The sequence below is a fragment of the Pelophylax lessonae genome (genome assembly GCF_965119305.1).
Source record: "Pelophylax lessonae genome assembly, chromosome: 6".
Lineage (NCBI taxonomy): Eukaryota > Metazoa > Chordata > Amphibia > Anura > Ranidae > Pelophylax > Pelophylax lessonae.
In genome coordinates this window covers 229296146-229322368 of record NC_138773.1, presented here as the reverse complement: position 1 = coordinate 229322368, position 26223 = coordinate 229296146, and the positions used below count along the sequence as shown (strand labels likewise).

Sequence of the window (26223 nt, the reverse complement as noted above, 5' to 3'; positions counted from 1 at the left end):
ACTGCTGGTGGGTACTTCTGGCTGGTACTGCTGGCTTGTATTGCTGGCGGGTACTGCTGGTGGACACTGCTGGCTTGTATTGCTGGCTGATACTGCTGGTGGGTACTGCTGGCTGGTACAGCTGGCTGATATTGATGGCGGGTACTACTGGTGGGTAGTGCTGTCTGGTACTGCTGGCTTGTATTGCTGGCGGTTACTGCTGGCGGGTATTGCTGGCTTGTATTGCTGGCTGGTACTGCTGGCTGGTTCCTGACCATCAGTGTGGCAGGAGCCACGCTGGAGGAAGCATGCGTCTGCAGTAGAGAGCAGAGCAGATGCTTCCTGTATCGCCAAACATAATTACATGGCACTCTTGCAGTATAAACAGGGCTGGAACTGATACAGTCTAATGCAGTATAAACTAAAGATGTTTACAACAGGTATAAGTCCATAATAAAAGGTTGCTGATCTTAGTGGCTGCCAGCTGGAGCACGGAGAAGCTCTGGAACATTAGAAAAGGCAAAAAGCAGCGCCAACTAAGTGTAGCATTTTATTTTATTAGCAGTTTATTAGGGCATTAAAAAGTAATACACTCATGAGAATTACAGTAGTTAACAGCCAGCAAAGAGGTTCATCTGCTCAATCCCCAGGAAGGCAAGGACGATCAGGTGATAGAGTGGCCATGGATCCGCAGCGCTGATGGCTGTCAGCGTATCTTCCAGACTCGGCGGTGCTCGAGACAACTCAAGAGCGCGGGTGACGCGCCTTCCCGGAGATTGAGCAGATGAACCTCTTTTATACCATGCTGGCTTTTAACTCATTCTCGTGAGTGTATTACTTTTTAACCCCCTAATAAACTAAATATGCTACACCTAGTTGGCGCTGCTTTTTTGCCTTTGCTCCTTGTATCGCTTCTGTGCCCTGTCACAGACGGAGTACATTTGGTCTCTGCCTGTGACAGGAGCAGGTCCGCTTCCTCTAGTGCCAGCTCAGTTCTTTCAGTTCCTCCACGCTTATGCTTGGGGATGGCGGGTCAGGAACCCGCAATCTGGGCTTACCAACCCACCATCCCAAAGAAAACGGTGGCGTCGGAATTCTTTTGGGGGGCACCAGGATGCAGCTGCTAACTGGAACGGCGTTCCTGCTGTGGAAAAAGTACAGGAACTCCATTCTCATACATTTCTGCAGAACTCGAGCCCTGGTTATGCATTATCATATGCATTTTAACAGTATTTATCACCAGTTTTTGCATGTTTTTAGGGCATGCAAATATGCACAAACCTGTTTAATAGTAATCAAAATGCATTAACAGATTCATACCCTACATCATACTGACCTCTGTACACTGCCCTAACTGGTCACGGGCCACAATGAAATGAAATGATTTAGAATTTCAAATGTTCTATTTTGAATAGCATAATGAAGATTTTCCAGGAGGAGAAGCCAGCTTTCAGTGGCTACAAGAGGAGAATAGAGAGAATCAGTTCCTGTATATCACCCCCGCTGCTTGATGAATCATCACATCTTCACGTGCAGGGTTATGGAAATGAATGGGGTTTGGAGCATAGAAATTTGATCGGTGCGCTGAAAACTTTGCTGCCCTGAAAAGCGCACTTGCGGATATTCATATGCACTAACACAACAGCGATAATGCAAAAATTTAGAAATTAGTGCATCTACCCTGTCCCAACCAAGGGCTACTAGTCAAATTTAGTTGGCGCTGTGGGTTTTCCCTTCTGTCAAGGTGACCGGTACATGCAGGGTCAGTGACGTCATGAGGGGGCAGGTCCACCAGGTAACTTCACCAGGTGGCCCCGCTCTTATATAAGAACTCTCAAATAGCGAACGAGGCATTCGGTGGCCAGTAGTCCTCTGGAGTGGACCTATTGTTTGTTTTTCGGTTTCAGGTGGTGCGCGGATGTCATGATTGACAATGGTTTTACATCGGGGGCTCTGTTTTTTTTATTTTTATTTTTTTGTAGCACCCTACATGGTAGGTGCTAGGTAAAAGTATAGTGGGCCTTGGCTGCCTAACAGCAGGGCCATAATTTCAGCTGGGCTGTCATGTCTCCCAGGTGTGTCTGCTGAGAGGGGAGTCTCCCCACTGGCTCCATGAGAGGATTCTCTTTGGGCAGTGGAGGAAATCCAATCAGAGACACATTCAGGCCTGTATCTACCCCAGAAGGTAGATTCTGCCGCAGAGGATTCTGGGAGTGGATATATGTTTGAGGGGAACGCATGACGCAGCCTCTTTGGCCGGAAGCAGAGTCCCAGGAGGGAGAGTACGAATGTCTCTCCTCCTGTCAGAAACATCGGGTGTCTCGGGTGGCTGCCTGGGAATCCAGAGAATGCTGAGATGTGCTGCAGAGGGGATCAGGTGTGCCGAGGACCAGTGGAGGAAGAGGGGTTCAGTTCCAAGAAAGCCTGCCAAGGTCGTGAGTACTGTGAACTGCCCCTAGGGGCAGTGGTGTATTTTGGTTTTGTGCTGCCCTAGGCAAGACTAAAATTGGGCGCCCCCTTTCCCCCTCCTATGTAAATTTGCCCCATTCCTTCCTTTTTAACGAATGTGACTCCCTCCAAAATGAAGGACTCCAAGTGCCAGCATGAACCCCTGAGATCTCACGAGAGGGGTGTAAGAGGGGGTGAGTGAGGGAGAGGGGGGGTGGGTGAGGGAGAGAGAGAGAGAGAGGGGGGGAAATGAGAGAGAGAAAGGGGGTGGGTGAGGAAGGGAAGGAGGGATAGAGAGGGGGGTGAGAGAGAGAGAGAGGGGGGATGAGAGAGAGGGGGGGATGAGAGAGAGAGAGAGGATGAGAGAGAGAGAGGGGGCGGTGAGAGAGAGAGGATGAGAGGGGGGATGAGAGAGAGAGAAAGAGGGGGTGAGAGAGAGAAAGAAAGGGGGGTGAGAGAAGAGGGGTTGAGAGAGAGGGAGTGAGAGAGAAAGAGAGAAGGGGAGAGAGAGAGGGGTGAGTGAGTGATAGAGAGTAGGGGGGGGGGGGAGAGAGAGAGAGATGGGAGAGGCGGCTCTAGCAACTAGTGGCCAAAAGAGTCTCAGGTGGAGGGGGGGCGGCTTTTTTGCCCTGCAAAGTGCCGCCCTAGGCCTGGGCCTTGTCGGCCTAGGCCAAAATACAGCACTGCCTAGGGGTCTGCCAAGTGTAGAGGGGACCAATCCAGAAAAAGTTCCAGGGATCCAGGAGTCAGCTAGCTGTAAAGGGGGTGCCTAGTCAGAGGACCCTGAAGTGTTAGAGGGGACACCAGCGCTTGGCCCCTGAAGAGCTAATGTGTACAGTGTTATAAAAAAATAGGGTAAATCGGCGCTGCCAAAAATTGTAGATCGGTCAATAGACAAAGTGTGTTGCTGTTAAACGCCAAATAAATATGGGCAATTGCACTAGACCAATAAATAAGTAAAAAACGCACAATAATATAAATAGCAATAATATAAATAGATTTGTAAGTGGTATGGTGCAGATCAAAGTGGCTAGTGCTAGTTAAATATACATAAAAATTGGAATGAAGAAATAAGTGAAATTAGTGCTACCATATAAATAGTTAATATAGTAAGTCTAAAAAATTCCCAAGTGAATAAAAAGTATATTCAATTAAATAGAGGTGTATGAAGTGACTCTCAAAAATTGTGATAACGTGATCTAAAAACCAGATATACTATATCAATAAATTAGGTGATTTATAGTGAGTCAAAAATTATATATGTGTATAACTAAATCAATATGAGTGATCCAGTAAAAAAGTCAATATGAAACAATTAATTTCCAAAAAAGTCCATAAGTGAGATTATTATAAAAAATAAAATAAAACATATAGGTGAAAAAATTCTTCTTAAAGAAAAAGGGTGAATCCCAGAAGTGGCTCCAAAACGTGGGTGCTGGGTGAGGAAATCGGTGCTCCCCTCTCAATACTTCCCGCACTCACCAGAGAGCGGCACCCCTACAGGGGTAACCAGCATGCAGAACCTTAGGGTGAATCACTCAGCCAAAACAGGTTTCAATCTCCACTCCTTTTGGGGTTACTTCTAATTCCACTTTCCCATAGGTATGATTACAAACGATGTTTCATCATACAGGCAAACCCTCCATAGGTGGTATACAAAGATGTCCGATGATATAAGGAAAAAAACTCTATATAGTGATGTACCGTTTAACACTATCGAGTTTATTTACATAAAATAAAAGTACTTACATTTAAAAACAAATGCACAGTGACCGTAGGTGAGTAGGGACCGCAAACCCCTCGTTTAGCGGTGTTTCCGGGATGCCGTGCGCCTCAATGACCGGATATGCGTCTCACAGGTTCACTAGGGCGGAACTGACGTACCTACACTCTACGCGTTTACCTACACTGACGTCATCAGGAGCACCGATTTCCTCACCCAGCACCCACATTTTGGAGCCACTTCTCGGATTCACCCTTTTTCTTTAAGAAGAATTTTTTCACCTATATATTTTATTTTATTTTTTATAATAATCTCACTTATGGACTTTTTTGGAAATGAATTGTTTCATATGGACTTTTTTTACTGGATCACTCATATTGATTTAGTTATACACATATATAATTTTTGACTCACTATAAATCACCTAATTTATTGATATAGTATATCTGGTTTTTAGTTCACGTTATCACAATTTTTGAGAGTCACTTCATACACCTCTATTTAATTGAATATACTTTTTATTCACTTGGGAATTTTTTAGACTTACTGTATTAACTATTTATATGGTAGCACTAATTTCACTTATTTCTTCATTCCAATTTTTATGTATATTTAACTAGCACTAGCCACTTTGATCTGCACCATACCACTTACAAATCTATTTATATTATTGCTATTTATATTATTGTGTGTTTTTTACTTATTTATTGGTCTAGTGCAATTGCCCATATTTATTTGGCGTTTAACAGCAACACACTTTGTCTATTGACCGATCTACAATTTTTGGCAGCGCCCATGTACCCTATTTTTTTATAACACTTGAATATAGCCTTTACACTATATTTTTGGGGTAGGCTGCAGCCAACTTCTCAGCTTCATCCACTTGCGCGGAATCTTTTACATATCAATGTGTACAGTGTGCAGTGTACAGAGTCAAGAGTTGCAGCGGTACAAGCAGTGACAAGGAACTAACTCAGTCAGAGTTAACAAACAAGTTAAAGTCGAAGTTCCAGCACAGGTTCAGCATAACAGTATCTTCAAACGCCAGGAAGCGCTGGTTGGCATTCAGCTGGCATCAAGACAGTGCCAATGGGCTTTTTGTATAGACTCCCAGTTAACCTAGTTGAGCCAGAGGAGTATCCGACTCATTTCCTTCTCCCATCCCCAAAATACAATAAACAAAACCAACCAAAGATGCCGGAGTGGTCATTGTCTCAACTCTCACACTTGGGTTCACAACTTAAATGTGTTGGAAGTGTCTCCGGTAACAATGGCAGACCCACATCAGGCCCAAGGCCTGGTAATATTGCTACATTTTAATAAAGGAATTGTCAAAAACTGTCTCTGGGTTTTTCTTATTTTTGAAACTTTTTTGGTGAATGGGTAGGGGTACAATGTACCCCATACTCATTCACATAGGGGGGCCAGGATCTGGGGCCCCCCTTGTTAAAGGGGGCTACCAGATTCCAATAAGCCCCTTGCCCTAAGACCCCCACAACCACCGGCCATGGTTGTGGGGAAGAGGCTCTTGTCCCATCAATATGGGGACAAGGTGCTTTGGTACGTTTTTGCCCCAAACCACCTACCCCCCCATGTTGAGGGCATATGGCCTGGTATGTTTCAGGAGGGGTGGGGTGCTTGCTTGCCCCCCCTTCTTTCCTGACCTGCTGGGCTGCATGCTCGGATAAGGGTCCAGTATAAATGTTGGGGGACCCCATTTTTTTTAAAAATGTTTTGGTGTAAGAGGGGAAGCCTGAAAGGGCTGATATGGACTGGGGGGGGGGACCCCACTCTGGTTTTGGATAAATACCACATGTGATACCGCCAGCTAAAGCCTGCTGGTAATTATGGCATGCCCTATGGCAGAGCTCTTTTTAATGCTCTGGCCCATTTGTGAACCACACAAAAATGTCCATTACATAAGTCCCTTCAATTGAGCCTTCTCCAAAGTGATGAAAAATACTTTTTTCTTTATTCCTTCACATACATTCATTCATCATGTGCTCTCACCTGAACTTGTAGATCTATTAGTGTAAGCAATAGGTCAAATGTGCTTTCCCCTCTAAGGGGTCTATTCCCAGGGTTTCGCCAGCTACTCCTGAACATAGCAGAGGCCATGGGTTAAAAATTATGTTTCTGGTACAAAGCATGAAAGTTATATAGAATTCAAATAAAGTTTTTTTATTTTTATTTTGTGTATTTTGATTTCAGACTGGACACTCTGCAAAGTAATTAACACAAAAACAGCTATTTGGTTAAGAGTGAGTGACAACCCTAGGCACCTTGTTGAAAAATTAGATGGCGAGGTGGTGCCGGAATTAACAGATTAGTATTCAGTTACTTTTCTGCAGTGTTAAACTGAAAATCTCAGGGCGCATGAGATCTGCTGATTTTGCAGATGTTGTGGTGTGTGTTGGGCATCTGCAGAGAGACCACTGTACACAGAGAGCAAAGGTCCTTCTCTACAACATGCTGGCAAAAGACAGACTTTTCTATTCAGGATTTGAATTATAAAGCATACACACCTGTAAGACTTTGCACACCTTTTCTGATACATCTGCACTATATTTAACCACTTGCCGACCACCGCACGACTATTTACTGCGGCGGTCAGCCCCGTACAGGCAAAGTGACGTAGTACTACGTCGCTCGCCTGAGAGCCTCTAGGGGGCGAGCGGGCGCCGCCGGAGGCGCTTTCCCGCCCCCGCTCGTTCCCTGACATGTCCGCGCGTGTGACCGGCGGACCCGATGTCCGCCGGTCACTCGCGATCTCCCGGTGCAGAGGGAGAAAGGCAGGCGGATAATGTAAACAAAGCCACCTGTCATTCTCCCTGATCTAACTGCAGAGTGTAAACAAAGCGGGCAGATCTCCTCTGTGACAGACAGGGACAGATTACAGGATTAAGCATAGCTGAACCTGTGATCTGTGTCTGTGTCACACAATCCCCTCCGTCCCACACACGTCAGTAAGCATGAGGCATACATTTAACCCCTTGATCACCAATAAAGTTAACCCCTTCCCTGCCAGTGTCATTATTACAGTAACAGTGCATATTTATAGCACTGATTACTGTAGTAATGTCACTGGTACCCCCAAAAGTGTCAAAAATGTCAGTCAGGGGTCCGATCTGTCCGCCGCAATGTCGCAGTCCCGCAAAAAAAATCACAGATCGCCGCCATTACTAGTAAAAAAAAATAAACAATAAAAATGACAAATCTTTCCCGTAGTTAGTAAACGCAATAACTTTTGCGCAAACGAATAAAAATACGCTTATTGCTATTTTTTTTTACCAAAAATATATAGCAGAAAACAAATTTGCCTAAAATGTTAAAAAATTTTGATTTTTAAATTTTTTTTGGGGAATGTATATCAGAATGTAAAAAATATTGTTTTTTTTTTTCAAAATTGTTGCTCTTTTCTTCAAAAATTTAAAATCGCACAGGTGATCAAATACCACCAAAAGAAAGCTCTATTTGTGGGGGATAAAAGGACATACATTTAATTTGGGTACAGTGTTGCACGACCGCGCAATTGTCCGTTAAATTAACGCAGTTACTTACGAATTTGTAATTACGAATTGCAAAATAAAGCCTGGTCAGGAATGGGGTAAAATCTTCTGGTCTTAAAGCAATTAAAAATACGCTCATTGAGAATTTTTTTGTCAAAGACATGTAGCTAAATACATTTTGGCCTAAATATATGACAAAAATTGAATATATTGGATATTTTTTTAACTGTCAAAGTAGAAAATGTCAATTTTTTCACAAACTTTTCGCTCTTTATTTATTAATATCGCAAAAAATGAAAAGCGCAGAGGTGATCAAATACCACCAAAAGAAAGCTCTGTTTGTAGGAAAAAAAGGATGTAAATTTAGTTTGGGTACAGCATTGCATGACCGCGCAATTGTCAGTTAAAGTCGCGCAGTGCCAAGATGCAAAAAGTGGCCTAGACGTTAAGCAGGAAAATCCTCCGGTGGTAAAGTGGTTAATAAGGAATGCTCTGACTACCATGCATACAGTGCTATGGCAGGTACACTGTATATCAGGGCTCAAAATTTAAAGTCCTGAGCTACTAGCCAGGCCTTAAGGGTTACTCGCCACCAGTTGCCCCACCCAACTCCTACCCTGCCCCGCCCCTAATTCCGCCCCTAAACACGCCCTCATAAATTATCTCATAAAATTACACTGTTAAATGTTTTTGCATTAATGCAGAAGTTACAAAAATAAATATTAATAACAACGTTTTCAGTGCCCATCAGTGCAGCCTAATCAGTGCCCATCAAGGGTCTGGAACCCCCAAATCACCCTCCTAGTGCCCCCCCCCCAAATTTCACCTCCTAGAACAAGTCCTACCCGTCAAATCCTCCCCCCATCAAAATTTTCCCCCTAGCACAAAAAGCCCCCATTATTCCTACTGGCACAACCCCCCCCCCCCCAATACCCCTATTTAACAGCCCCAAGACTTCCTGTTCTGGCACAAATCCATCCCCCCACCCCATTCCAATAATCTCTATAAGGACGATCCCCAAATCCCCACTCCTGGCACAAATCCTCACCCCCCCAGCACGAATCACTCCTCCTAGCACCCTCCCCCCCAATTCCCCTGCTAGAAGAAATCTTATATTGTCACCTCTCAAATTCCCCATCCCAGCACAACCTCCCTCCCCCCCATATCGATCCCACTTAGAAGTAATCATCTTCTCCCCACCCCTCCTAGTACAAATACTTTTTGGGGGATTGTCCCTGGGGGGGGGGGTGGAATAAGAGAATTTGTAGCATGAGGGGTGGGGAGAAGATGATTACTTCTAGGTGGGATCAATATGGGAGGGGGGGTTGTGCTAAGAGGGGGGGGCTGTGCTGAGATGGGGGGGTTGTGCTAGGAGGGGGGTGATTGTGCTGAGATGGGGGGGTTGTGCTAGGAGGGGGGGGACTGTGCTGAGATGGGGGGATTGTGCTAGGAGGGGGGGCTGTGCTGAGATAAGGGGGTTTTGCTAGGAGGGGGGATTGTGCTGAGATGGGGGGGTTGTGCTAGGAGGGGGGGACTGTGCTGAGATGGGGGGATTGTGCTAGGAGGGGGGGGCTGTGCTGAGATAAGGGGGTTTTGCTAGGAGGGGGGATTGTGCTGAGATGGGGGGGGGGGTTGTGCTAGGAGGGAGGGGGGGATTGTGCTGAGATGGGGGGGTTGTGCTAGGAGGGAGGGGGGGGATTGTGCTGAGATGGGAATTTGGGAGGTGACAGGATAAGATTTGTACCCCAGTGTAGTTCTCCCTTTCCTCCAGCATGCAGACCTCAGATACAGCACGGCACATCGCTCTGTGATCCTCTTCATATATCAGAGCGGAGGAGGAGCGGAGGAGGAGCGGAGGAGAAGCCTATTCCTATTCCTAAAGCTTTGCACGGACAGCTGGTGGGAGAGATGCGGCTGCAGAAGCAGAAGGGGGAAAAGATTGCGGCTCAGGAATGACACTGGATGTCAGATGGGACTATACAGTTTGTTACCCACCCCCCTTTCCACATTGCTTGCTTTGACTCGGAGGAGAGGGGATAACAAACTCTGTATAGTCCGGATCTGACATCCAGTGTCCTTCCTGAGCCGCAATCTTCTTCCCCTTCTGCAGCCGCATCTCTCCCGCCAGCTGTCCATGCAAAGCATTAGGAACTAATTGTCTTCTCCTCCGCTCCACCTCCACTCTGACTCTTTAAGGGGAGAAGAAGTCCCGATCTGATGTCTGCTATACTGACAGGAGTGTGTGAAGCCTGGTGAGAAGAGCGAGAGAGCACATCCCGCTCTCTCCTGTCACAGAAACACTCCTGGCAGCGCCCCCTCCACCTCCCATGACACAGACGCCCAGGGAAGCCATCCATCCCACCCTCCCTTGTACCGGCTCTGGGTGAGATGATCGGCTTACCCCCTCCATCAGTACTGCTGGCCGGATAATGTCGGAGCGGCGGATCATCCTGCTCAGCTTTAATTGTAATTGCTGGGCGCTTGCTGACATACACAGTCCCGCCTCCTAGCCCGGCTTCTTTGATAGACGTCACACGTCCTGGTTGGCCAGGTGTTTTGTCTATCAAAGAAGCCAGGCTAGGAGGCGGAACTGTGTATGTCGGCGAGCGCCCGGCAATTACAATTAAAGTGTTTACAGCGGGAAGATCCGCTGCTGACATTATCCAATCCTTCGGCGGCTTTCCTCTCCTCTCTTCCCCTGACAGTAGCTCGCCTGACATAATTTTCCACTCGCAAAATGCGAGTAGGCGAGTGGAAAATTTGAGGGCTGCTGTATATTATATTATAATGTCAGAATGTAGAAAGACATTACAGACGTTCAAATGAAAATGTTCTTCTTTTGATTTGCGCATTTTTTTCCAGTTATTTGCCATTTACCAATAAAATTCTATTTTTTATTTTAAGGATTTAAATGTGGCACGGTGTGAAGGCAAAGACATGGTGTTGGCCATTGTATAAGTCAAATCGGACAAAAGTCTGCATTATGCCTATAGACTGCCAGGCTCTAAAAAGGGGAGAGGAAGCTGGGTGTGTGAAGCTGGAGAGCTCTGGGAGGGGAATGGAGAAGGGATATGGGATCTTTTTCTGGAAAATGTTCGCTATTGAGCAATATTGTAAAGTTGCTGCTGCTTGCCTTTACTAGTACAGGAGGAAACATTCTGCAGATTTTGCTATGCTCCCTAAGGCTGCCTCTTTACAGACTTGCCTGCACTCAAATCTGATTTGTTGACAGTGCTGTCTCTCAATCTTTACTGAGCCCTACAATGCCATTATGTTTAGTATAGTTCAGTGCAAAGTTCAGTCAAACAAGGAGGAGACAGAAGAGCACAGTAAGTACAGCTAATCAATGTATAGCTAACAGGTCAGGGAGACTTTAGTAATGAGGGTCTGCTGAAGCTCATTAAAAGGTAACTCAATGCACTAAGGTACGTCTTTTCTGTGCATTGAAATAACACACATTTTAACACATGTTAATCAGCCCTTAAAGGTTGCTCAAAGGGACTGTGTTTTGCACAACCTTAAAGAAGAGCTGAAAGTGTGTTCCTATTTTATATAACCAGGGCAGCTGCCTAATGATACTTATGTCCTCTTAACTCCTTTTTGCTTTAATCCAAGTTTGGTACCACTGTTTCAGCAGTACCGTGTTCACCTATACATTACAAAATACTGCTAGCTATAATTGTTTCTGAAGAGTTTTGTAGGTAGAGTTAAAGCTAGTAGCTGTTGGCCATATTTAGCTCAACTTGTTCTGTATTGTTGAGCATGTTTCACAGATTATCCAAGACGCAGGAGCTTTCCAAGCTGCTTTCTGTGGTTGATCTGCAACTTCCAGAAAGTACACTTTCCATAGAAATCAATGGTAGAGCATGTTAAACACATGTAAAAATTATAATGCATAGCTTTGCGCAGAGAAATACCCCCTGCCTTGCAAATGCATACTAAAGTTTAAAAAAAAAAGATATGCCTTTAGAGCAGAGGTCTCCTAACTACAGTCCTTTGGCCACATCTGGCCCTATACAAGATTTGACTGAATGAGCTCAGCAGGGGCTGTCGAAGGTCTCAGGTTCTGATGGGGACCATAATGTAAGGGGGACTCTGATCGGGACAATGATGTAAGGGAAACTCTGATGGAGACCCTGATGAAAGGGAGCACTCTGATAACTCTGATGGGACCCTGATGTAAGGTGGAACTTTGATAGGGACCCTGATGTATGGGGGACTCTGATGGGGACCCCAATGTAAGGGAGACTCTGATGGGAACCCGGATGTAAGAGGGACTCTGATTGGCACCCTCATGTAACGGTGGACTCTGTTGGGGACCTTGGTTCAAGAGGGGGGCTCTGATGGGGACCCTGATGTAAGGGGGAACTCTGATGGGGACCTGATGTAAGGGGGGACTCTAATGTAAAGAGAAACTCAGATAGGGACCCTGATGTAAGGGGGACTACAATGGGGAACCTGATGTAAGGGGAGGGGACTTTGATGGGGACCCTGATGTAAGGGCATACTCCTAAGGCCAACCTTGATGTAAGAGAAGCTCTGATGGGGACCCCAGTGTATAGGGGAACTCCAAACAGGACCCCAGCATAGGGGGAAAATTTGACAAGGGCCCTGATTTAAGGGGGACTGTGATGTAAAGGGGACTCTGATAAGGGACCAGATGTAACGGGGATCCTAATGGGGATTTTTTTTTTGGCCCTCTAATACTTGTAAAATATACATTGTAGCTATCATACTGAGAAGTTTGGAGCCCTGCCTTAGAACACTGTCTCTTAGTAAATTTCAAACCCCTTCAAGAATCTGATGAAAGCTGTAGATCCCCTCCCCAGAAAAATTCACATAAACATAACTTTGCATGCAATGAGTACTGTATATGTCCATATTTTATCTCAATTCAGCAAAGCTGTTATTATAAACCAATAAAAACCCTGCACCACGGATAAAAAAAAAAAACAATTATAAACCAATTAAACACTTGCACTACAGATTAATAATAAAACAATAAATAATATATATTGCTAACTGAGCAGCTACCTCTGATTATCCAATCAAAGATAGAAATAGGAGGAAGCGCTTATACTTACTCTAAGCTCTATCCCAGGGCTCAAAATTTAAAGTCCTGAGCTACTAGCCAGGCCTTAAGGGTTACTCGCCACCAGTTGCCCCACCCAACTCCTACCCTGCCCCGCCCCTAATTCCGCCCCTAAACACGCCCTCATAAATTATCTCATAAAATTACACTGTTAAATGTTTTTGCATTAATGCAGAAGTTACAAAAATAAATATTAATAACAACGTTTTCAGTGCCCATCAGTGCAGCCTAATCAGTGCCCATCAAGGGTCTGGAACCCCAAAATCACCCTCCTAGTACCCACCCCCCCCCCAAAATTTCACCTCCTAGAACAAATCCTACCCGTCAAATCCTCCCCCCATCAAAATTTTCCCCCTAGCACAAAAAGCCCCCATTATTCCTACTGGCACAACCCCCCCCCCTATACCCCTTTTTAACAGCCCCAAGACTTCCTGTTCTGGCACAAATCCATCCCCCCACCCCATTCCAATAATCTCTATAAGGACGATCCCCAAATCCCCACTCCTGGCACAAATCCTCACCCCCCCCCCAGCACGAATCACTCCTCCTAGCACCCTCCCCCCCAATTCCCCTGCTAGAAGAAATCTTATATTGTCACCTCTCAAATTCCCCATCCCAGCACAACCCCCCTCCCCCCCATATCGATCCCACTTAGAAGTAATCATCTTCTCCCCACCCCTCCTAGTACAAATACTTTTTGGGGGATTGTCCCTGGGGGGGGGGTGGAATAAGAGAATTTGTAGCATGAGGGGTGGGGAGAAGATGATTACTTCTAGGTGGGATCAATATGGGAGGGGGGGTTGTGCTAAGAGGGGGGGGACTGTGCTGAGATGGGGGGGTTGTGCTAGGAGGGGGGTGATTGTGCTGAGATGGGGGGGTTGTGCTAGGAGGGGGGGGGCTGTGCTGAGATGTGGGGATTGTGCTAGGAGGGGGGGGGCTGTGCTGAGATAAGGGGGTTTTGCTAGGAGGGGGGATTGTGCTGAGATGGGGGGGGGTTGTGCTAGGAGGGAGGGGGGATTGTGCTGAGATGGGGGGTTGTGCTAGGAGGGGGGGACTGTGCTGAGATGGGGGGATTGTGCTAGGAGGGGGGGGCTGTGCTGAGATAAGGGGGTTTTGCTAGGAGGGGGGATTGTGCTGAGATGGGGGGGGGTTGTGCTAGGAGGGAGGGGGGGATTGTGCTGAGATGGGGGGGTTGTGCTAGGAGGGAGGGGGGGATTGTGCTGAGATGGGAATTTAGGAGGTGACAGGATAAGATTTGTACCCCAGTGTAGTTCTCCCTTTCCTCCAGCATGCAGACCTCAGATACAGCACGGCACATCGCTCTGTGATCCTCCTCTTCATATATTAGAGCGGAGGAGGAGCGGAGGAGGAGCGGAGGAGAAGCCTATTCCTATTCCTAAAGCTTTGCACGGACAGCTGGTGGGAGAGATGCGGCTGCAGAAGCAGAAGGGGGAGAAGATTGCGGCTCAGGAATGACACTGGATGTCAGATGGGACTATACAGAGTTTGTTACCCACCCCCCTTTCCACATTGCTTGCTTTGACTCGGAGGAGAGGGGATAACAAACTCTGTATAGTCCGGATCTGACATCCAGTGTCCTTCCTGAGCCGCAATCTTCTTCCCCTTCTGCAGCCGCATCTCTCCCGCCAGCTGTCCATGCAAAGCATTAGGAACTAATTGTCTTCTCCTCCGCTCCACCTCCACTCTGACTCTTTAAGGGGAGAAGAAGTCCCGATCTGATGTCTGCTATACTGACAGGAGTGTGTGAAGCCTGGTGAGAAGAGCGAGAGAGCACATCCCGCTCTCTCCTGTCACAGAAACACTCCTGGCAGTGCCCCCTCCACCTCCCATGACACAGACGCCCAGGGAAGCCATCCATCCCACCCTCCCTTGTACCGGCTCTGGGTGAGATGATCGGCTTACCCCCTCCATCAGTACTGCTGGCCGGATAATGTCGGAGCGGCGGATCATCCCGCTCAGCTTTAATTGTAATTGCTGGGCGCTCGCTGACATACACAGTCCCGCCTCCTAGCCCGGCTTCTTTGATAGACGTCACACGTCCTGGTTGGCCAGGTGTTCTGTCTATCAAAGAAGCCAGGCTAGGAGGCGGAACTGTGTATGTCGGCGAGTGCCCGGCAATTACAATTAAAGTGTTTACAGCGGGATGATCCGCCGCTGACATTATCCAATCCTTCGGCGGCTTTCCTCTCCTCTCTTCCCCTGACAGTAGCTCGCCTGACATAATTTCCCACTCGCAAAATGCGAGTAGGCGAGTGGAAAATTTGAGGGCTGCTCTATCCTAAACAATAAAGTGCTAAAAATACTACTTAAAGTGTTTTAATGCAAATGTTACCACCAAAAAAAAAAAATACATATATCTTCCTCCAATCATAAACTATATACAAATTTCATATATCTTAATGAAATGCAAACATAATGTAAAATAAAAAGTGCTCCAAATCACATCCTATGATAAATTGTCCAAATCCTAAAGTGATTTCAGGCCACCTATATGGTGGCCTGAAATCACTTATTAAAATAAATATGTCTGTGTAAAGTGTCCACCATTAGTTTTGGATGTGCTCCACTTAAATAAAATCCTTAACTCATCCAATAATAGAGAAATCAACAATAATGTGGATTTTCAACTTTGCTCTACCCGAAACTAAAAATTCAGTTGTGCTCCACCTTCATTTATTCTTTGTGCCTTACCCACAATTCAAAAACTCATGAATCACCGTGTTCAAAAAGTGACCCCTTTGGACAGGTAAACTCACCACGGTTGATGGACCTTTTTCTTATTTACAGTAAAGGTCAAAAGGCTTTTAATAGTAAAACGGATCAATTCCTCTCTGTCTCTCCATGGCTCAGCAATGATCCAGTAATGCATAAAAAAATAGAGAGTGGACTCACTGCAAACCGTATACAAACTTTTTATTTATTAAAACAAGAAATACGCTCACATTTCATACATTTATTAAGATATCTAAAATTTACATAGAGTTTATGATTTGTGGAAGATGTATGTATTTTACTTCATCTATGGTGGTAACGTGCACAAAGAAACTTTAAGTAGTACGTCGTTTTAGCACTTTATTGTTTAAGTGGGGTACGCACTATAAGAAAATCGGCCGAAAATTTCTGTCCGAGGAAAGATTGTACGATTTTCGGCTAGTGTGTACACAACTTTCATCAGCCGATTACGACATTTTCAACAAAAAAACAAAAACTGAGGGACAAACTCCAAAATTTTTATCGTCTGTCCTCAGCACGTCCAATTTTTGTTTCGACCGCGCATGATCACCTCGGGCTCGAAGTCACACGTATATGTACTTACATCACACTCTACGATCAAATGTCCCAAGAAAATAAAGAAATCGGACGAGAAATTTCATGTAACATTATGCACTGTCAACTAAAAACTTTTTATGACCGCTGAGCAAGAGCTAGAAAAATTGGATGATATTTCGTCCGATTTTTGTCAAGTGTGTACGAGCCTTTAGGATAGAGCACAGAGGAAGTAGAAGGGCTGCCTCATCTTTCTATCTTTACAGCAATCTGGCCAATAAGTCTGTTGTTTTTCAACAGAACAAGCTCTCTTCCAGATGTATCAGTTTACAGGGATGAACCTAACCATTTACCACTAGCAGGGGTGTTTACAATGATCACCTTTTATTTATTCATGTAAAAACTTTATCCCAAAAAGTAAACAAATTGATTATAAAGTGTGAGCTGCAGTTTTTGTTTAAATTTGTTAGTGTATTTAAACCTGCTTGCACATTTACCACTCCCTCCCACCCAGACTGACAATACTGCTGTCTTCTGTGTCCCCTGTGTTCATTTATCCAGAGTGGGGTGCACTAAGTGCCGGTTCACACTGATCCGACTTGGACCGCAACTTGTCAGCCTGACAAGTCGCGGTCCGTCGCGCTCCCATTGTTCGGTACAGGAACCGTTCTAATAGGAGCGACACAAGTCGCTCCGACTTAGAAAAATGGTCCAGTACTACTTCGGGGCGACCTGGAGCGACTTGCATAGACATTAATTTTATGAAGTCCGTGCAAGTCACGCCGAAGTCACGGTGCACGCGACTTCACAGGTTCACAGGTCGCCCCCGAAGTCGTGCCGCTGCAGTGTGAATCGGCACTCAGACCTCATGCACACTGGACATTATCAAAACACTAGTAGAAAGCTGTAGAAGAAGTTTTTCGGTTTTTTTGCAGTAGCATTTTTCAGCTTTTTTCAGCAAATCAATACTCTCATAAAAGTTTATGGCTCAAAAATGCTGATAAGCACTGAATAGCCACGTTTTTCAGTGTTTATCAGAGTTAGAGCTTTTTACAGCTGAAAAACTCCTTTCAAAACCCACTAGTTCTGAGGTTTTTTTCCAGCCAGAAAACGCTCCTGCCAAAAACTGCTGATAACAGCCTATGTGTGCATGGACACATAGGATAACATGCTGGGGAGTTTATTGGCTGCAGAAAAAACGTCTGATGCCAAAAACAGCCGCTGTAAAAACATCCAGTGTGCATAAGGGCTTATACAGGAGATGTGTTACTGGCCAAAATCACCAGGTGAAAACAGAAGGAAAAAAAACTTAAAAAAGGAAAAGAATGCAGCCACCACATCTAATAAATGGTAAGCTGCAATATTTTCCGTTTTTGATTTTGGGTCATTTTTGATTTTGGGTTTAATAATGCTTTAGGGATTGTTATATTGCAATATATTACAATTTATTTTTGCGTTTATTACTACTTTAGGGAGCATAGGTAAAGATGCAGCAAAGTGAATGAATCTACAGTTTGACTGCAATAAGCAGGACCTATAACAGGTCCCCCAGCTTTGGCTCATGTGACACACAGCTATGCTAGCAGGTTTTGGCACGGTGGATTGGTGAGGGGTAATTATATATAAAGATTTAAACTGGCATTGTTAAAAGCATGATAAAGGAAAAGGAATTGGCAGCACTCCAGGTTGAGTCAAAATCCAGATTTATTGACTGGACATCCAAATATGACAATCGTGACAAGGTAGACGCGTTTCACACACTGATTGTGTGCTTAATCATTAGTAATGAATAAGCACACAGTCAGTGTGTGAAACGCATCTACCTTGTCACGATTGTCATATTTGGATGTCCAGTCAATAAATCTGGATTTTGACTCAACCTGGAGTGCTGCCAATTCCTTTTCCTTTATCAAGTTTTCACGGAGACGAGCCGGGGCATGCACAGGTGTGAGTCATCAGGCAATTACACCACCTTGAGCAGTGAGTTCTTGTCTCTTCAATTGTTAAAAGCAAACCTTGTTCAGAACATTTCAGTATTGTGAAGATTACCACTGGGTGCTCTAATTTTTGTCTTTTTTTTTTAATGTTTTAATTAATTTATTTATTTTTTATTATTTTTATTGCGAATTATATATACGGTACACATTAGTGGTGGCCACAAAGCCAACACCACCTTACTAAAGGCTGTTCAGGGCCAACAGAAATAATTACACTTAACACCAAGCACTGGTAACTGCACCTTTGTCTAAAATAACAGAGTTCAACTATCTGTCTTTTGTTTACTTTTTTAATTTTTAGACTGCTTTATGCAGAAATGTACCTTACATGATAAGACCTGATTTGCATCATCCATGCTTAGTAGTTTTACAGTTTGTTACACTATTTTCAGATTAGGGTGTGCTATTCACATATCCAAGTCATGTTTTTTTTTTTTTTTTTTTAATTTTATGAACATCTTCAAAATATTTTTACAGAAGTTTTGAGGCATTTTCTGTTATTTTCTATCAGATCCAATGTTGTACATACTATAAACAGTATTTACATTTTTTATTTAATGCATTTTATTACAGGTGAATATTGAGAAATCGCAGGTTTTGTCTGGAGTTTAATTATCTCTGCAGATCAAAGAACCTTGAACACTGCCTTGTTGCTGCTAGTACAAGCCTTCATTCCTGGATTATTGTACCAAGGAAGCTGCTGTTGTAGACTGAGTTGTACATATACTGCAATTATGCAGATTCACACGTTTCTTTCGTCGACGATAGGAATCTTTTTTGTTTTGGTAACTATTAAAAAGGGTGAAAGTGGGAAACTGTTAGTGATACCTCAAGAAGGAAGCCATTGGCTCAGCATGCGTGGTATGGTGGAGAAGTTGTCTCACAAAGGACATCAGGTTGTTGTGGTTGTTCCTGAACCTAATATTTTCCTTAATGATTTGGGCTTTCCAGTGCAATCATATAATCTGCCTTTCAGCAAAGAATTTATGGAAGCCCAGGTAAAACAAGTGAGCAAAGAAGTGTTTGAATATAAAACAGTGTCTCAAAAGATAAAGACATTGTATGAGAGAGTTACAAATTCAGCTAACTGGCTATTGACTTCCTGTAAGCTTTTTCTGAAGAATGAAACACTCATCAAATATTTGGAAGAAGCCAATTTTGATGTTCTGCTATGTGACCCGGCTGTTCCATGTGGTCAGATTGTAGCTGAGCACCTCTCTATTCCATCTGTGCACTTCATGCGTGGGACTCCTTTTGGCATGGATGAAGAAGCTTCTCAATCACCAAGCCCACCTTCTTATATACCTAGATTGTTCACAACTTACACTGACCATATGGACTTTAGCCAGAGGGTGAAGAATGTTCTAGTCCGATTATTTGACTACGTACTATGTCATATGCTATATTCCCCCTACGCTCAGGTTGCCTCAGAGTTTCTGAAAAGAGATGTGACATCTGTAGATCTTTTCAGCCGAGCTTCTATATGGCTACTGAGATATGACTTTGTCTTTGAGTATCCAAGGCCTATAATGCCAAACATGGTTTTTATAGGTGGCATCAATTGTGTCAAGAGGAAGGCATTAAACCAGGTAGAAAATTTTTATTATATGACTTGTCTATCTGTAATCAGCAGGGTCTACCACAGTGGTTGTCAACTTATGAGCTAAACGGGGCCTCAAATGTGGAATCTGACATTACCAAAAGGCCACACATAATGTTCGATATATGCAATGCTTGAGAGGACTGCCAGAAATTGCAGACCTAATAGAGGAAATGAGGGTCAGAGAGTGTGGACATGCTACATTTTTGCCTGGGAAACTTAGAATATGTTATATGAGGCTAGTATAGATCAATGGCATTACTTTAATCATTGTTCCTGCTACAAACTGGTCCACCTATCATATACCAATGTGCCACAGGTTGGGCACCAGGGGTTTATTTATTAGAGAAATTGGGGCTGTAGCTTCATCAGTTTGTGGAAGTACTATTTGAAGCACAACACATTGTAGAATCCAGCTTTGAGAATTAAGAGTCCATTCACACTGGCACGACTTGTCAGGCGACTTGGTCAGCCTGACAACTCCTGCACCGTCGCTCCTACTGTGTAGTACAGGAGCCGTTCTAATAGGAGCGACACAAGTCGCTCCGACTTAGAAAAAGGGTCCTGTACTACTTCGGGGCTACCTGGAGGCGACTTGCATTGGCTTCCATTATGTGAAGTCCGTGCAAGTCGCGCCGAAGTCCAATTTGGGATGTGGCACTCAGGAGACCACCCCACATGAATCAAATTTTTCTTTGACACATGACTTCACAGGTCGCCCCCTAAGTCGGAGCGACCTAATGTGAACGGGGGCTAAGGGGATTTTTACTAAACAAATAAAAATTTGCAAACAGGCATTTTGTTAATACATAAGAGATTAAGATGTCCCCAGGGCTTTTATAGCAGCAAATATATATAAAAAAATATTGATGTAAAAGAATAAATTTTATTGCACATACAATAAAATCAAAATAGGATTTTAAACATGAGCTCTGGTTATACATACTTCTAATTGGTGTATCGGGCCAAAGCAGCCCAGGTATATTGTACAAACAATTTGTTACAGTATTAGTCCTGCCCTAGAGGCTGCCCCTAAGCATTTCGACCAAAGGAGTTGTGGTCTTCTTCAGAGGAACTGTATTGCCTACATTCAAAAAACATGTAATGAGAACAAAATACATTAATGTTATAGTGGTGGTGTGTCCATTAGAACCTACCCAATATATAATTACCCCCAACAAATGGATGACGAAGTTTGAAACCAGAGTATTCAATAATAATGGACAAAATCCTTCTTAAAATGTTCCAGCTATCCACATGGCTGGGCCCAGTCCACCTTGCTTTTTTTTAATACAGAAGAGACATACAATGATTTCTCTATATTCAAGTACTCTTTCCTGCCTATTCACAATTTCGGCATCTGGTGAGATAAATTAACCGGGGAATGATGTAATCTAAGGCTAGCCATTCAAAATAGTCGAAGATCAAAACCTGGAAGAAGACTGGCTGAAGATGTCAGAAGCCAAAGGGGGAGCTACAGGACACTGAATTGCTGTGGTGGTGGCGTGTATAGTTCTGCTTTAGGAAAAACATCAAAACCTTAGAAACATCAGGTTGTGATATACTACATGGTGGAAAGTGCTAAATAATAACAAAGTGATTGGTTAGCTGCAAGGCTTGGCCATTGTTGTAACCTGACTGCCTCAAATTTTGCCATGTGGAGAGATGTTTGCAAATGATTGGACACCTTTATCTACTGTATATATCTTTTAAATGACCTTCCACATGGTCTGACTTTCTAACCACGTGGTGTCCAAATCCGCTCTCTTTTATGTTGTTTACTATTTTAAAACAGTCTTTACTACATATATTTTCCCTTATCTTAAGCCAAATTGTTTTATTGTGGATAGAGTATGAAAGAGTTAGAACCTGGGTCAGGGTTTTTATTGCCATTTGTGTCTCTGGTGGGGAGATTTTCCCTAACATTTTGTCAGAACGGGAAGTGATGTTAAATCTCTCCAGTGGGGAAAAACTTTTTCTACTGTCTTTTCTGCCCAAGCATCCCAATGTGCTCATCTCTCACTTACCTTGTCCAAGGCAGCTTTCAATCTTAACCACTTGGTTCAAAATTTTAACAAATGTTTCCTAAACTGACTTCATGTATCATTATGTGACCTTCCAGGAACCTTCATATCCCATTATACACTACCTTACTGCATCACAGATTGTACAATCTCCTTTGGATTTTCCGTCAGCTATGTAGTGCAAGGGCCTTCCTGATTTGATACCAATTGAATGGATTGTATAGGTGGGTCCTCTTATCCCATAGTTTTGGTAAATTGTACAGTATATAGCCAGCTTTATACAAGTATATGGGAGGAAGACATTCAGCTGTCAATGATCTTGTAATCCAGGTCAAATTCAGGGAGGGGGAAATTGTAAACACACACAATGCTGCATAATCCACCTAGGTAAGTATAATTTATTTTTTTTAAGAAATCGTAACTTCTCTTTTAAGGAAACAAAAAAAAGCACGTCTGCCTCTAGAACCTCTTTAGTGGTGTATTGGTACATATGAAAATTGTAATTTAGAAAAAAAAAAAAGAAACTTAGGCTGGGTTCACACTTATGCGATGCCACATATCGCATTTGATTCGCACCACATTGCTGTGCAGATCACATGCGATGTCTGTGCGATGCAAATTCAGCCATACAGTTTGTATGGCTGAAATCGCATTCATGCTTAATTGGTGTAGGACCCTTTTTTTGGTCCACACTGGAAATGGATTGCATAGGTATTCAGACCCATGCGATCCAATTCCATCAAATTTCACATTTCGCAGTGTGTTCTGCAAACTGATTTGGGGTGTAATTAACACAGGAATCTCTGTGGTTCCCGCATCGCATAAATGTGAACCAGGCCTAAGTTTTCAGAGGATACAAGGATTTGCTTTTAAATAAATTTACAGTATAAAAACAATAAATACTCAGCTAATAATATTTTGCAGAAAATGCTGACTGTAGCAGATTGGTAGGGCAAAAATCTGTTTGATATATCATTGCAGTAAGGCCATCACGCTGAGTATGATCTTTATAAAAAAGGTTTATTCCAGCTGAGTACACAATGAAATAAGAAGACTGATTCTTACAGCATTTGTACAGATGGGGCCATAGTATGAAGTTGTTTGACCTTTGTGCTGGCAATAACAGACATCTAACGTTGTAAGCAGTAATAGCATATTACTTAAAAAAAAAAAAAGGAATATTTCATGGAGTGCCATTTTAACTGTAGATTATTTACATCACTCTTAGATATACAACAGATGTTGCTCCATTGTTACTTTATCATGTTCTTTCCATTTTGATGCTATGTGGATGATTATAGTACAGTGATGCCAGAACAGATGTTTTTATGTGTTATATAAAATATAATTTTATAAATATAAAATGTTATAATATAAAAAATAATTATATAAAAAATAATGATAAGTTCCCAACAAGAAAATAATAAAAATCTAAAATACAAATAGTATTTATTTGGGTCTCCACCCAGCCTCTTGACTAAAAATAGAAATTATGCTTCTTTCTAAAGGCAAGATTTTCATGCCAGGCAAACAAAAAAAAAAAACAAAATCTAAAAAAGAAAAATAGTAATAAATAATTAAGCTTTTACTAAGTTTGGTAAAGAGTAGGCATCTGGTTGCTTTTAAAATCACTAAAACTGAACTATGCATCTGGCTTCTTTTTTTTGTTAACCTAAATTAAACTTGTAGAAGAGTTGTTTGAGACAGAATAACCAGGCAGGTTACAGCAAGTAGGCCAAAGGAAGCAAAAAGCCCTCAAGTAAAATGCATTTCAAATGAGCTTATTGTCTTTGGAATTTTTGTAGAAGTGATGGCATAAAAATATCTTCTATTTGAAGAAAGCAAAGATGTATGTTAATGCATTTTAATAATAAAATAATTTATTTATTCGTTTTGCCTGCCTAAATCTAATCTGACTGATTAGCCTGACCTAATGCTCCCAAGTCCTCCTCCATAAACATTCTATGTTGACAATAGCTAATAATGCAGCAACAGTGATAGGCAAGCTGTGCATCACTTTAGACCCGGTTCACATTGGTGCGACATGCGCTCTAACTTTGGATCACATGTCGCATCAGAAGTGGCACCTTATTCAGTGCAATGGAATCGTTCTAATAGGAGCGACTTGAGATTCCTGCCTTACTTTTGGTGCGACTTCAGCACGATTTGCATTGACTTCTATTAAAGAAGTGGTATGCAAGTCATGCCAAAGTCGTGCTTGGATTCAGGTACAAAGTTGAGCGAAAGTCATGCGACTTTGAAGCCGCTGCAGTGTGAATCTGGGCTAAGGCAGTGTCTATATTATAAACTAGCAGATTGGCATGCACAGTTTGCTGCTAGGGCATTAAAGTTTGATATGCCCTGCCAATTATACATAAAGTGTGTGTCACGCAGAATAAAAAAAACATATGTAATACATCTCTGCATTACACGTACATTTCCTAATGACACAACATGACCCAACAAGTATAGAAAAATACCAGTTGTGGTACATAAAAATAACCTTTTGTGATACCACAAGTCCTGTTGTGGGTTGACAGAATTTTTATTGGCTGAGTGGTGTCAGCCCTGTCCAGTTATCTTTTGCTCAACTATTCAAAGGCCCAAGATATCAACTAGGTGGGCTAATTAGACTCCTTGAGATAACATTGAATATGCACAGGACACAGGACAGAACGAACAGGTAAAGCAAAACATACAGGATACAAAACATTTAACAAAACACATTCAGTTGCATATTTGAAGTGCATATATGCATATATGCCAAGCCAAAAAAAAAAAATGTTCTAGTTTTGGATAGAGTGGGGAAGAATTTGAATCTGCGTCAGGAGTCACTTTGGTTGGGGGGCCCGTGGAACCCAGCTTACCTTAGAGAGGTTGGGAAATCCCTGTCTCAGCTCCCCAAGTCCCTCCTATGTGTAAGTCACCCTGTGTCGATTAGGGGCACAGGGTTACTGAGAAAATGATGGACAACTACTTAATGGACACTGAGAATATGGTTTGGATTTCTTCAAATGTTAAAGTATAATTTATCAACAATATGCCTCAAGAAATCTATGATACATTAATTCCACTGTATCAGAATGATAAAACATTGTATGAGCTTTGCCTCATAGACTATTGTAGGTAGGAGCAGGACTGTCTGCTACTGGGGTCTCCAGCTATTGTCTGTTTAAAAAGGTGTTCTGTGTTTATACTTAGGATAATGTGTATTGTACCTTATGAGTTTGATGCCGGCAAGTTTGCCTGGAAAGAGATCCCCGATTGTTCAGGTGGCTAGTTTAATTAACTTAATGTTTAGCTATGGTAATTATATTCCTGTGTGCAGTTTGTATTGTTAGGGTAATATGATCAGGAGGGGGATGTCCTCCTGTGTGGTATATATTCTGTGTGAGTTTGTCAAATAAATGTTTCAGTTTTATACAAGCTTTTCTCAGCTAGTCTTGTATACTGCAGCTATAATATCTGATATCTATGTTCAGACTGGAGGAAGCTGTGTACAGACGGAAGCACTCAAGAACAGTGTGGGTCGGTTCCGTCACAGAACTCTTCTTGAGCTTTTCCTGCAATCCAGGGCTTCATTAGGGAGAATTACTCTCACTTACCATCCTACTGACAATATTTTACCATAAAAAAGGGAGGAAAATACGCAACAGGGACTGAGACAGAAGCAAAAGACTGAGGGGTTTTAACCTTCCCCAACTTCGTTGAAGAAAAGCATCTCACTTTCTTTTAGTGTTGTGGTTTGTGAGTTGGGAGCAGGATTTCTAACCATTCCCAATTCTTTTGAAAAATAATTTGCCTGGACATTCACTTCAACAGACCAAATGGCAGCAAACAGGATACATTAATTGTTAGGGTTTACATACATTTTATTTGAGAAATTTTAGTTCCTCTTTTCACTAGCAGTGTAAATGAGGCTATAGCAGATGTGTTATTACGGGAGGTTTACATTCAATAGCTACATTTTAGGTATTGGTAAAAAAACAAATGCTTTAGTTCTTGCATAAATAATTCCATAAACTTTGAAATGTAATGTACGATTACATTTTATTTTACTTAAGAATTATCGTTAATCTTTGTCTATCTTCAGGACTTTGAGAAACTGGTAAACAGCTCTGGGGAACATGGCTTTGTGGTTTTCTCACTTGGATCTATGGTATCGGAAATCCCTATGCATAAGGCTATGGATATAGCAGAGGCCTTAAGATCTATTCCTCAAACGGTAAGTGTTTCCTCTTAGTCTTTCAAATATAAATGTGATATTGCAGTTATTGGTATTGCAGTTATTGGTGAAATCAGCTAGACTGATCACCTGCTGGTTTCTTATATCTATGAGAACTTCCAAGGTAGTCCTCCATTACTCTCCATCACCACCATCATTTCCCAATCACCCTACAGTCTTAATCCTCAGGCAACTACATTTAGTCTCCCCATTGCATGGCCCACGTTAAAAAAAAAAACATTTAATAATTGAGCAAAGAGGAACTTCACCCCTAGCAATACTGTAGTGCCACCCAACTCCCTTATTCTGCACCATGCTTACTTTTCCCATGTGTGTGC

At 42.9% G+C, this 26223-nt stretch overlaps 1 protein-coding gene across 5 annotated transcripts in view; it reads left to right on the top strand.

The window, feature by feature from the left end:
- The window catches only part of LOC309557982 (UDP-glucuronosyltransferase 1A1-like), a 166241-nt gene that overhangs the window by 128915 nt on the left and 11103 nt on the right, over positions 1-26223 (top strand). For 4 of the 5 annotated variants that reach the window (XM_082260889.1, XM_082260885.1, XM_082260886.1 and 1 more), the window contains exon 2: positions 25754-25885. In XM_082260889.1, the coding sequence (XP_082117015.1) occupies positions 25754-25885 (132 nt within the window). Of the gene's footprint in view, positions 1-18625; positions 19626-25753; positions 25886-26223 lie in introns of those variants that run through there. The other variant, XM_082260888.1, reaches the window with a different exon arrangement.